At 39.4% G+C, this 13,382-nt stretch overlaps 1 protein-coding gene across 1 annotated transcript in view; it reads right to left on the reverse strand.

Annotated features, from left to right (window-relative positions):
- ADGRB3 (adhesion G protein-coupled receptor B3) overlaps positions 1 to 13,382 on the reverse strand; it is a 704,839-nt gene that overhangs the window by 333,598 nt on the left and 357,859 nt on the right. The window contains exons 10-11 of the mRNA XM_074988878.1: positions 3,894 to 3,962; positions 589 to 697 (exon numbers count right to left, since the gene is read on the reverse strand). Coding sequence (XP_074844979.1) covers positions 589 to 697; positions 3,894 to 3,962 — 178 coding nt within the window. The remainder of the gene's footprint in view (positions 1 to 588; positions 698 to 3,893; positions 3,963 to 13,382) is intronic.

Genomic DNA, 13,382 nt, shown 5'->3' on the forward strand with positions numbered 1-13,382 from the left:
TTTAAACAACCAAAGTTTAGATTTTATTAATAGTATTTGCTGAGGCTGATTATTATCATACTACAGCATGCACAATAAGGTTTATAGGTGAATAACAATAATAGAATTATTGTCAACAAAACCAATGTTTCTCCAGTGAATTAAATAATTCATTACACAAACTTACACACACAGTAGAAGCCTGCCAGTATACACAATTCAAATAGCAATTGGAGATTATTTATATTTTATTATTATTATTTAAATTTTATTAGTAGTGTTACTATTATTTAAATATCTCAAATTGCTGTTTGAAGTATTGTGTATACTGGCATACTTCAAGTTTGCACACAACATAACATGGATTACTTTAGTGAATTTTTTTAAGGATCTTAAGCTGTTTATAGGTTCTGAAAGATGATAAAGTAGAAGAAGCAGCACTACTCAAGCATTCAATTTTTAAACAGAGTAATGGACTAGACAATAGATGACCAAAGACCAAAATACAAATTTTGAAGAGGACCCTAAGCATATACACAGGGGGTATAAAGTAAATACTTGCATTTTTTGATTTTCAAATATTTGATAAAAGAAATTCCTATTTCTTACCTACATTTCCAGTCATTAGATATGAATTCTGAAAGTCCATCATCCCCATTCCAACAATGTGTATAAAATCTTCAATCACCTGCATTAGCTCCACTGATCCTGGATATATCTAATAAATGAAGGTCAGACACACAATAACTGCAAGACCTTCACAAACTCTGTAAAGCTCATAAAATACTAACCAAGTATAATAAAAAGAGGTGGGACATTCAAAAGATAAATTGTGCTCATCATGTTTTAATGTCTAACATTTTAAGTTACAGCAAAACAGCATGTTTTAGTCTTCAATCTATCATTTACCCCTGGGTGAGCAGACAAGATCTCTCATATTATCATTCAAAATCAGTTTTGCCAAAGTACAGTGGGATGTTTTCCCGTAAATTAATGTACTTATAACAGGATTGAAATTCTTTGCTTTCCACGGCCCCTAGTAATAGTTACTGTTTTTCAGGGTCATATTCCACAAACAAAATTCAAACATATTTTGCCTTCAAATCTTTGCAGACAACCTCCAATGATATTGATAGAAGTTGTATACGTATATAAGGGCTAAATTTGGCCCAAGTTTCTTTGCAATATATCATCTTTTCTGCTTTCATACAGTGCTTTCATACATAAAATGTATTCTTGAATCATTGCCTATTCATTTTTAACAGTGTTATGTTACGGTTGATGCAGAGATAAAAGTACTGATCTCCGCAACAGCAGAATGGCACCCACATATGAGTGCCAAATGAGAAAGGGCTAATCCATTTGCATGAAAGTGTAATTTATTTTCATAGTCCTGAGACAGCAATAGGACAAAAAATGTATATTTATTATGTGATAATATCAAGAGATTAGAAAACAATACTTTTTGTTAACAAATTGAGTGGATAAACTGATATCATATACAATGTATAGACCAGTAAAATATTTTGGGGATTCCTGTCTGTCATATACAAGGAACAATTTCCTGTAAAATGCATAGTTATATATAAAATTGATATTCCGCTTCAAACAGTACAATTTTTAATTCATATATAAAGTATGGTCAAAATACAAAATGTAAATTATATTCACTATATAATGTTCTGCATTTGCAAATACAACCGCTCTCTTTTTTAATATGTGTGGATTGCTTTTGGAGAGTACAAGTCCCAACATTCAATATTGCTTCTTCTTGTCATTCGATGTGTCTAGCTCCAGAGCATCATCAAGGTGGGCATCTGCATGCTGCGTTCTGTAGTTTATGCAGGGCCGTCCACAGAAGATTTGGACAGCAACAACCTATTTTCTTTTTATACTAATAGATTTTTGTGTTCAAGAGCCTGGCAGGGCACCAATGCTGCCTTGAGTTATGCAGATTTAAAATTTATTTTTCTAAGGACTTCTTGTGAGGTAACTTATTTTAATGTCACTATCATCTATGCACCAAACAAGCAATATATTCCCCTGCACTTAGTACCAAGGCTGCAATTCAGTCAAAAGGTTCTGTTGCCATTATTCACCCTATTAGAATTTCACAGCAAATAACTGCAGGAGAAACAGTTAAGACATAAGTGTTATTGTGATACTCTATGTCTATGTAGATGTGAAATATGAAGTTAATACATAAAGTGTCAGTAGATGGCAATGAAGACTATGTAGCATAATTGCTGAGTTTTGCTGCCCTAATAAAAATGTATTGTTGCAGACCACAGATGACACCCTCTTTGCAGCTTTTTACATCCTCTCTTAAAAGAAAGTAGGTGCTATATATTTGTTTTCCATATAATGCACAATGAATGATTTCTAACATTGGCAGTTAATTTAGAAATAGGATGTTGAGATGCTGCACCTGTATTCTGATAGAAAGTCAGCAATTTATTGACAGTGACATAGGCTTTCTTTCTACTGCAAAGAAAAATGCAGAGCACAAACTCAGGGTGGCCATGTCTACACAGCACTTCCCTTTCGGAGAAGGAAGGCAAATGAGCGAGAGCGAAAATTCAAACGAAGCATGGATTTACATATCTCATGCCTCATTTGCATAGTCTCATGCGAACGTGATTCCAGGAGAGAATTTTCTAGAAGCAAAAACAGCTGTGGATATGGCATTCCTTCAGAAAGAAAAACAGCTGTTTTTGAAAGACCCCTTCTTCCTGAAACAAATGAAGAAGAAGGGTTCTTTTGAAAACATTTTTTTTCCCCAAATGAACCCCCATCTACACAGTTGTTTTAGCAACTGGAAAAGTCTGTTCCAGAATTGCAATCAAGTGAGAATATGCAAATGACATGTGAGATATGTAAATCTGTGCTTCATTTAAATTTTCACTCTCTCTCATTTGCTTCCTTCCCCTGAAAGGGGAATGCTGTGTAGACATGCCCGGATTGTCTACACAGCAGCCTTATTTCAAAATAAGCTATTACAGAGAGATCGTCCAAATAACTTATTTTGAAATAAGGTTGCCACACACAAAATCCAATTTGAAATAGACTTCATGTATTTCTTAATACTTCGTCAATACACAATAAAACCTATTTTGAAATAGAGCCATTATTTCAAAATAGGCTCTATTCTGTGTCTTCCCAGCCCCTAATTTGAAATGTTAGTTTAAAATAGGCACTCGTCTTTGTGCAGTGAGTTTTACCTATTTTGAAATAAGCCAATTGCTATTTCAAAATTATTTTGAAACAGCAGTTGCATTGTATACATGTCAGTAAAGTTATTTTGAAATAACAGCTGTTATTTCAAAATGACTTTGCTCTGCAGACATACCCTCAGCGATCTAAACTAGTTTACAAATGCAGCCAGTGGCACTCAAGGCAGATAACCTTGTGGCAGCTGGCCGGAAAAAAGTGTGAACATTTTCTTTGTTTGCAAATCTTAACTCAGTTGTCTTTAGAAAGAACACAAAATGAGATTGCTTAGCATGGGAAAGAGAATTCCTTCCCTAGAACTTTCTGCTGTTTACACGAAGTGAAATATGCAGCTCAATTAATTAAATATGAATACATTATTCATGATTATTTGATGTGATGAGCTGAAAATAAGAACTTTAAAATGCTTCAGCACAGGATTTATTAGTTTCAGCAGCTTTGTTTCTGTCTCATAAAATATTATTTTATTTTAACTGTAATTTAGCATGTTCTCATTCAATAAATTTGACTAATCTAATGACTACTTGATGAAAAGAAAAATAAAACTGCAACAATAATAACCAACTAAATATATAAATAAATAGGGCAGGATCTGGAAGTACTACCGAACGTAGTTAGAGACGAACATCAAAATTCCACTTTGATAATTTTTGAAGCTAAATAGCAGTTCATGAAAATCTTACCTGCTGTGCATCTTCCCATTTCTCTTTGTTCTCTTCATCTAGGAGGTTACTAACTATTTGAAAGAAGTTCTGCAAAATTCAAGTAAAAAAGGGGAAATAAAATAAATTAAGGACAAACGCTAATGTTTGTTATGATTGAGACTGATTTTGTATTGTTGTGACAGAAACCTATTGACACGTCAGTAACTACTCTTTGTTAGCAGCTCTTTCCAGGCCTGACACCTCACTACACCTCACAGACTGGGGTGGGGATATTTAATTAAAACATGACAGGTAATATATTGTTTGAAATCTAGTAACATTAATATCACTGTAAATTTTTTGTAACAAGGTGGTGAAATTAGGGATACTCTCAGATATTATATCCTGGAAACTGAAAGCAGCCACAGGTGACAAAATAGGCATCCACTCTATAAAGATGCTCTGTCCAGGAATAATAACAGAGAGGTAGCCGTGTTAGTCTGTATTCTAACATAACAAAACAGCAGTCATGTAGCATTTTAAAGACTAATAAAATGATTTATTAGGTGATGAGCTTTCATGGAACAGACCCACTTCATGAGATCTATAGCAATTCCAGTATAGACTCAGTTATACAGCACAGAAGTCCAAAAAAAAATTGCAATAAAAACTGACAAATCAAATAAATGGAACTGAAGGAGTGGGGTGAGGGGTGGGGGTAAGTTGTTTCTTGCCTGAGATAATTACGCACAACAAAGGAAGGGAAGCAGTCCTTGTAATGCGTGAGATAATTGCTGTCTTTGTTCACACCAAGTGCTAATGTGTTGCATTAGAGTATGGACCCTAGTTCACAAATCTCCCTATGTAATTTGCTTTTAAAGTTGCTTTGTTAGAGGTTGCATATTCCCAGGTCTTTAACAGAACGGCCCACTCTACTGAAATGCTCAGAGACTGGCTTATGTGTATTGAGATTTCTAATGCCTGTTCTGTGTCCTTTCATTCTTTGGCGAAGTGTTTGCCCAGTTTTTCCAATGTACATTGTAGAAGGGCATTGCTGGCACATGATGGTATATATAATATTGGTTAAGGTACAAGAGAAAGAGCCCCGATCTAATTAACGTTGTTAGGTCCAGTGATGGTATCCACAGAATTAATATGTGGACAAATGTGGCAATGGGGTTTGTTGCAAGGAAAAGTTCTGTTAGTATTATTGTGATGTAGCCTGTAATTGCTAGTAAGAATCTTCATTAGGTTATGAGGTTGTCTATAGGAGAGAAGCTGTCACCTAGGGCCTTCTGGAGTATAGCATCATGATCTAGAATAGGTTGTAGGTTTTTAATGATGCATTGCAGGGGTTTGAGCTGGGGACTATAGGTAAATGACAAGTGATGTTCTGTTATTGACCTTCTTGGGCCTATCTTGAAGTAGTTGGTTTCTGGGTATTTGTCTAGCCATGTTAATCTGTTTTTTTACTTCTCCTGGTGGGTAATTAATTTTCTGAATGCTTAGTAGAGATCTTGAAGTTTTTGATCTCTGTCAGTAGGATCAGAGCAGATGCAATTGAATCTAAGGGCTTGACTATAAATGATGGATCATGTGGTATGTGCTGGGTGGAAACTGGAGGCATATAGATAAGTGTAGCAGTTAGTGGGTTTCCAGTAGAAAGTGGTATTGATCTGGCCATCAGTGATTTGTACTGTGTTTCCAGGAAATGTATGTCTCATGTGGAATGGTCAAGGCTGAGATTGATGGTAGGGGGCACGTTGTTAAAATCTCTGTGGAATTCTTCCAGAGTCTCTTTACCATGGGTCCAAATGATAAAGATGTCATCTATGTAGTGTAAGTAAAGGAAGAGTAATCTCCTAACCTAATGAAGATTCTCACTAGCAATCACAGGCTACACCACAGTAATACTAATCTTGAGAACATGTAGTCTTATGTCATTTTGAAATAGAAGGTTTACCTTGGTGCAAATTCAGGGGTTGTGGAATGAAACAGAGAACTATGTATTAAAGCAGAGTTTTGGCTGGGAGAGTACCTGGAAAAATACAGAGCAAGAAGGCTGTCTGTTATTAGGATAGAGTAGAATTATCTTCAGAGGCTAAAAACAGAAAATATGTAATTTCCTCTAATGTTTTTGGCCCCAAGGTGTTACTTTCTAAATTTGGTTGGCCTATTTATTGAGTACCTTTAAGGAAATCAGGTGAATGTTACCTAGAATCACGATCATCTTTAAAAGCTAGACAGCTTTTAAATCTCACATTTTCAATAAAGAAATAATTTCTTTCAAATGTTTCTTGGACCTTTCTTTTTTATTCCATCAGCTGCATTCCTCCCTTCCCTCCCTTCTATGTACAATTTCCTTTGCCTGTAAGAGTGAAGTGTCTGCTCAGCTCAAATTGCATCAGTTTTCTTGCACTTGTATGATTTTGTCTGCAGTTCATTAATTATATAATTATTTTTGTAGTCATTTATAGAAGATTCCTCTAGCTGCCATTAACTTCAGTTAGAGTAATGGGTACTCAGAACCACTGGGGAACAAAAAACCAGATCATGAGTGACTTACTCAAAGTCACAAAGGAAGTCACTTCTGAAATTGGATTAAGGGTCACATGCTCTCCTTTCTCCTTCACCATTAGTCTTAATCTCCCTCATAGGCATGAACTGAAGCATAATTAAGTAGCATTTTAAAGTGATATTTAAATAAATAAATAAAGTTTAATAAATAAATAGTATATTTAAATAAATATGTAAATATGTAAATAAAAAGTATAAAGGCTAGTCAGTGACAGAGGTGAAAACGGAATCAGTTGTTCCTGGCTCCCAAATCTCTAGTCAATATGCTATCTACACCAGTGATAATCAGACTGAGGCTTGCAAGCTGCAAGTGGCTCATTAAAAGGTGTCCTGCAGCTTTTTGCAGCACATGGTATGAATGTTATTAAACAAGCAGGATATTTTTACTGTTATTAACCCATTAAGTTACCATCTTGCTCTACATTATTAATTTATTTCCTGTGAGAATTAATATTTCTCCTAGGTGGGCTTGTCTACACTACCACCTTCCTTCGAAGGAAGGATGGTAATTAGAGTGTTGGAAGTTTACTAATTAAGTGCTGCAATGCATAGGCAGCACTTCATTAAGCAAATTCCCCCCTGTGGCAACTTTGAAGTATAAAACTTCCAAGTACCAGCACGCGTCTAGCCACAGCTCACCTGCCGGTACTTTGAAGTGCCAGGGCAACTTCGAAGTCCCTTTACTCCTCAATATTTTGCTTAATGAAGTGCTGCCTATGCAGTGCAGCACTTCATTAGTAAACTCCCAACACCCTAATTACCATCCTTCCTTCGAAGGAAAGTGGTAGTGTAGACAAGTCCCATATGTTTAAATAGTACTCTAGTAAATTAAACAATGAATTCACAGTACTGTTCCTCTTTTGGTCAATGCTGCCCATTAATTTGGATCCTGAGCCAATAAGGTCTGAATACCACTGAATTATACTGTGCTCTCTCTTCAGAAAATTCTCATTCCCAGTAAAATTATTGCACAAGAGATAATGTGTCTAAAAGTATTTTTAAAGAATGTTTTGGTACTGCAGTTCTCATGACAGGATATATTAACATTTGGGGAGCACAAAACCATACAAAATTGGCAAAAACATTTTCATAGACTAAAATGTTCACCAATTTAACCCTAAAGATTCTCTCTAATAACATATAATTTTGGGAGAACAGGAAGCTTCCTCTTTGTATCACATGAAATACTTGTTTTCTCCCTTACACTTTGTCTATACTACACAGCTTTTAGTGACATAGCAGATGCTAATAGTTAGGCAGTGTTTAGACTGTCAGCATTTTCACCTACAAACTACTTACACCCCCGAGAAATAAGGTTTGAATTGTGGACAGGACAGCAGTGGGAGCCCTTTACATTGCCACTTGCCACTACAAAATTTTGCCTTGTGGGAGTAAGGGAGCATCTGTGAATGACAAAACGTTTGTCACTCAGTTAGAAGGGTAGAGGTGATTCCTACCTTCCCCAAGAGAGGAAGTCAATGATGTCATTTAAGTGTTAAGAATGACACTGCCAATAATTTACATAGTTAATAGTGATTCAGCAAAACACTTAAGGGTCTGCTTTAGGGCTTTGCAGCACTGATGCAAGAGTCATAATTGAAGGAAGGATCTTGCTCCCCTTGAAGTCAGTAGCAAAAATTCCATTAGCTTCAGTGAATCAAAATTGAATGTTCAGAATGCATAAGGGAGGGAACATTGGGGATCAATGGCATAATGAAAAGAGAGAAACAAAAACGGATTCAGTCTCAAAGGAGTAGCCATGTTATTCTGTAGCGTCACAAAAAAACAAACAGTCCTGTAGCACCAGTAAGACTAACAAAATTATTTAGGTAATAAGCTTTTGTGGGTAAGAAATTGATCCATTGCCCACTGACATCAGTGTGAATCTATTCACTGACTTATGGATCCTGGGATATGGCTCTCAGTATTTATATCCTCAAGTGTTTGGAATATTCATTATATTCAGCACTGCATCATGAGGACTATAAATACAATAATCCATCCTAAAATATACTCTGCAAATTAAATGTCAAGTAACTTAACCTACAAAACTCTTTCCAAAGTTGATCCTTCATCTCTAGGGCTGTGTCTAGACTTCAGGCTTCTGTTAACAGAAATTTTGTCGACAAAGTGCATCCAGACTGCAGATTGGGAGCGTTCTGTCAATATCCCTGTACACGCTGTTCCAAGATGAAGAAGGGAAATCTTGACAGAGGTAGGTTTTCTGACATTTCTCCCTGTGTCAACAGGTCAAATGTCAGAAAAGCCTCTCCCGACAGAACAGCTGGCAAAAGATATGCAAATGCATTGCACAATTTGCATATCTTTTACCAACAGTTCTCGGCAATTTAGATACAGCTTACAAGTTTTCCTCTTTCAGCTCTCAAGATATGCCAAAGGATGAAAGGCTCAAATGGATATTTCCAAATGTCTCCACACATCAGAAAGATTAATTAAGGGCCATGCAAATAGATTTTCATGTCAAAAATAACCATAAGGTACATCTACACTAGAGATTTTTGTCAACAAAACAGAGGTTTTGTTGACAAAACTTGCAAAGCAGCCACACTAAAAATGAATTCTGTTGACATACTGTCAACAGAACTCGGCACTTTTGCTGAGAGTCTTTTGCCTCTCCCTCATGAGGCATAAGACCTTTCTTGACCAAATATGTCACCAAAGAGCCACACGGTCACCAGGTAGCCCTGTCTACTGTGCTTCCAGTGGGCTGTTTTGTCAAGAGAGCTGCTGGGCAATCCGGCCACTCTCTGTTGACAGATCAGATCTGTTGGGGTCTTCCTTCCTATCTTCCTTCCCTCCCTCCCTCCCTCCCTTTCTTCTTTCCACAGTGTAAGATGCCTAACATATTTTTCCCAAACAAAAGTTATACTCTGTATGCTAAATAATATTCTCTTTCCTTTTTAAATAGCAAACATTTAAATTTGATGCACCCTGCCTGAAGAGGAAAGTATTAGCTGCCTATATAGCCTTTAACTGAATCTGTACAGAGAGACATGGGACCGATCCTTGGCTTAATAGAAATTTTATGAATTAATATGAATTTGTGCTCTTAAATATGAGTTTATTTTTATATGGATATTTTATACCCTTTTATATCCTACCCTTGTGTAAAATCCATATTAGTGACCAAATTGTGTGCTTTGATCATGAACAATACCACTGGCTTCAGTACCATTGCAGAAGAGTTAGGTCAGTGAACTATTTCTTCCTGTATGTCACAGTTCTTATCTAAATAGATAAATAACTACACTATAGAAAACACCAGGCAAAACAAAGAAACAAACAACAAAATAATCCAGCCTTCAGGCTGGGCACATGGATTGTAAGGACCATGACTCCGGGCCTTACAGAAGACCTACAGAGCATTAGTAACCCCCGGAAGACAGCAATCATTAACAACGAGCTGAGAAGACTGCGGATGGACATCGTGGCCCTCCAGGAAACAAGACTATTGTCCTCTGGATGTTTCAGGCAGAAGGACTTTTCCTTTTTATGGCATGGTAAGCATCCAGAAGAGACCAGAGAACACGGTGTTGGCTTCACAATCAGAAACAGCCTAGTTGGCTCAGTCATACCACCAAATGTGGGAACTGAGAGAATGCTGAAAATCCAGCTTCAAACACCAGTGGGCATGGTCAACATCTTCAGCATTTATACGCCTTCTTTAACTTCTGCCCAGGAAGTTAAGGACAAGTTCTATGATGAACTTAGCATTGCCATCAGTGAGGTACCTTCCCATGAGCCGCTATTCGTCCTTGGCGACTTTAATGCCACAGTTGGCAGTGACCACCACAGCTGGCCATCCTGTCTGGGACAGTTTGGAACAGGGAAGATGAATGAAAATGGACAGCGCCTCCTTGAACTCTGCTCCCAACATGATCTCTGTGTAACCAATACCTTCTTCAACGTCAAACCCCAGCACAAAATTTCGTGGCGACACCCAACATTGAAACATTGGCACCAGCTTGAGCTCATCCTCACCAAACGCAGCCGTTTAGGTAATGTCAGGGTGACATGTAGCTACCACAGCGCAGACTGTGACACTGACCATTTGCTCATGTGTAGTAAGGTGCACATCCAGCCGTGAAGATTCTTTCACTCCAAAAAGGAAGGGAGGCCATGCATTGCCACTGGCAAGACTCATGACCCTTCAAAAGTATGCAAGTTTGTCCAAGCACTTGAAGAGGCCTTGCCCCGCCCAGACGACACTGATATCAGCAAGAGATGGGAACAACTATGGGATGCTATCTATAATACTGTGATATCTACCTTTGGGAAGAAGACAGTCAAGTCTGCTGATTGGTTTAAAGCCCACACTGAAGTGCTGACACCCCTGATTGAGAAGAAGAGACAGGCACTGGCTGTATACAGGTCCTTTCCCAATGAGGTTAACCTGCAGGCGCTCCAATCTGCTCGGAGTCAAGTGCAGCAGGTTGCTCGGTGTGCCAATGATTACTGGCTCCAACTCTGCTCCAAGATTCAGCAGGCCACGGACACTGGTAACATGCGAGCAATGTACAAAGGGATCAAGAAGGGCATCGGTCCATCGCAAAGAAAGACTGCCCCACTTAAGTCGGCCACAGGCGAAGTCTTGAAGGACAGAACCAAGCAGATGGAATGCTGGGTGGAACACTACTCACAGTTGTACGCCAGAGAGACTGTAGTTACAGAGAGAGCCCTGAATGCCATCGAGCCTCTGCCCACCATGACTGAACTCAATGCTGAGCCCACCTTGGAGGAACTCAGAGACATGCTAAAAGCACTCTATTCTGGAAAAGCCCCAGGGAAAGACGGTATTCCCTCAGAAATCCTCAAATGCACCAGTGGTACCCTAGTTTCAGAGCTGCATGGAATACTTTGCCAATGCTGGAGAGAAGACAGCATACCGCAAGATATGAGGGATGCTAACATCATTACTGTCTACAAGAACAAGGGTGACAAAAGCAATTGTAACAATTATCGCGGCCTCTCCCTTCTCAGTACCGTGGGGAAGCTATTTGCACGTATTGTTCTGAAGAGGTTCAACGTTCTTGCGGAGAGAGTCTACCCTGAGTCTCAGTGTGGGTTCAGAGCTGAACGGTCCACCATAGACATGTTTTTCTCTGTTAGCAACTACAAGAAAAGTGCAGGGAGCAGAACAAACCTCTGTATATTGCCTTCATCAACGTGACCAAAGCATTTGACCTCGTCAGCAGAAAAGGTCTGTTCATGATTCTGGCTAAGATTGGCTGTCCCCCAACTCTGCTCAGCATTATTAGGACCTTCCATGAAGGGGACCGTCATATACGATGGATCCACATCTGAACCCTTTGAGATTCTCAGCGGAGTGAAGCAGGGGTGTGTGCTGGCTCCAACACCGTTCGGCGTCTTTGCAGTTTTGCTCAAATATTCCTTCGGAACTGCTACAGAGGGCATCTCTCTCCGCACAAGAATGGATGGTAACCTCTTCAAACTGTTGAGACTTAGAGCGAGGACCAGGGTGCTTATGAAGCATCTAAGGGAGTTCCTTTTTGCTGACAATGCAGCTATTGCTGCTCACATTCAGCAGGAACTGAAGTCACGCATAACTCGCTTTGCGGGTGCATGTATGGAATTTGGCCTCACAATCAGCTTAAAGAAGACCCAGGCGATAGGCCAAAACGTGGGTAATGAGTCATCTATCAACATGTTAGACTACGAACTGGAAGTCATCTATGAGTTCGTGTACCTAGGCTCGACGATCTCAGATAACTTGTCACTTGATAGTGAGATCGACAAGCTCATTGGAAAAGCCGTCACAATGTTCTCCAGGCTGACGAAGAGAGTATGGGCTAACAATAAGCTCACCGTACACACCAAGGTGCACGTCTACACAGCCTGTGTTTTGAGCACACTGCTGTATGCCAGTGAAACATGGACTTTGCGCTCAAAACAAGAGCAGCGGCTCAACGCATTCCACATGCACTGCCTTAGGCGCATACTCGGTATCTCATGGCAGGACAAGGTCCCCAGTAGTGCAGTGCTTGAGAGGGCAGGCACTGCCTCCATGTTGACCCTTCTCAAACAGAGAAGTATGCGCTGGCTGGGCCATGTCTCACGCATGATGGATGGCCGACTACCGAAGGACCTCCTCTTCGGCAAACTGGCGTCTGGAAAGAGGTCAAAAGGGCGACCTAAATTGCACTACAAGGACATGTACAAGCGTGACCTCAGCGCTCTCTCTATCAGCGTGAACAGCTGACATTCACTCGCCTCAGACAGGCATGCCTGGAAACAGGGAGTGAAGAGGCTCTTGTTGTGTATGAAACTACCTTGGTGAAGGAAGCGGAAGACGGGGAGCCCTCAGGAACATCCGTGCCCGTGATACCAGAGTGACATCTGCCTACTGCTGCTCACAGTGCGGAAGGGACTGCCACTCCCAGATTGGATTGCACAGCCACAAGACGCTGCTCGAATCAGTCCAAATGGGGCGCAAACCCATGGTCCCTCAGGATCGAAGGATGCCTACTAACACTATAGAAAATGAAGAGTGCCTGGAAAATCTACAGTGTCAAAGGTGTCCCGTCAAAGGAAGGAAGAGGTTGCTAGAATGGCTTGTCAAAAATATTACAGCCCTTGACAATATTACCTTCAATCTTTGCAAGAATCTCTGTCACTTTAAACATCTGGTCTCCTTCTCTCTCACACTGTTTGTAGTTGTATAGTAACAGAGAGGAAGCTGTGCTAGTCTATACACTATCAAAACAAAAAGCAGTCAAGTAGCACTTAAAGTCTATCAAAATGGTTTATTAGGTGTGCTTTCGTGGGACAGACCCACTTCTTCAGACCATAGCCAGACCAGAACAGACTCAAAATTTAAGGCACAGAGAACCAAAAACAGTAAGCAAGGAGGACAAATCAGAAAAAGATAATTAAGGTGAGCAAATCAGAGAGTGGAGGGGTGGGGAATTC

Source organism: Carettochelys insculpta, chromosome 3 (assembly GCF_033958435.1).
Source record: "Carettochelys insculpta isolate YL-2023 chromosome 3, ASM3395843v1, whole genome shotgun sequence".
In the NCBI taxonomy this organism is placed as follows: Eukaryota; Metazoa; Chordata; order Testudines; family Carettochelyidae; genus Carettochelys; species Carettochelys insculpta.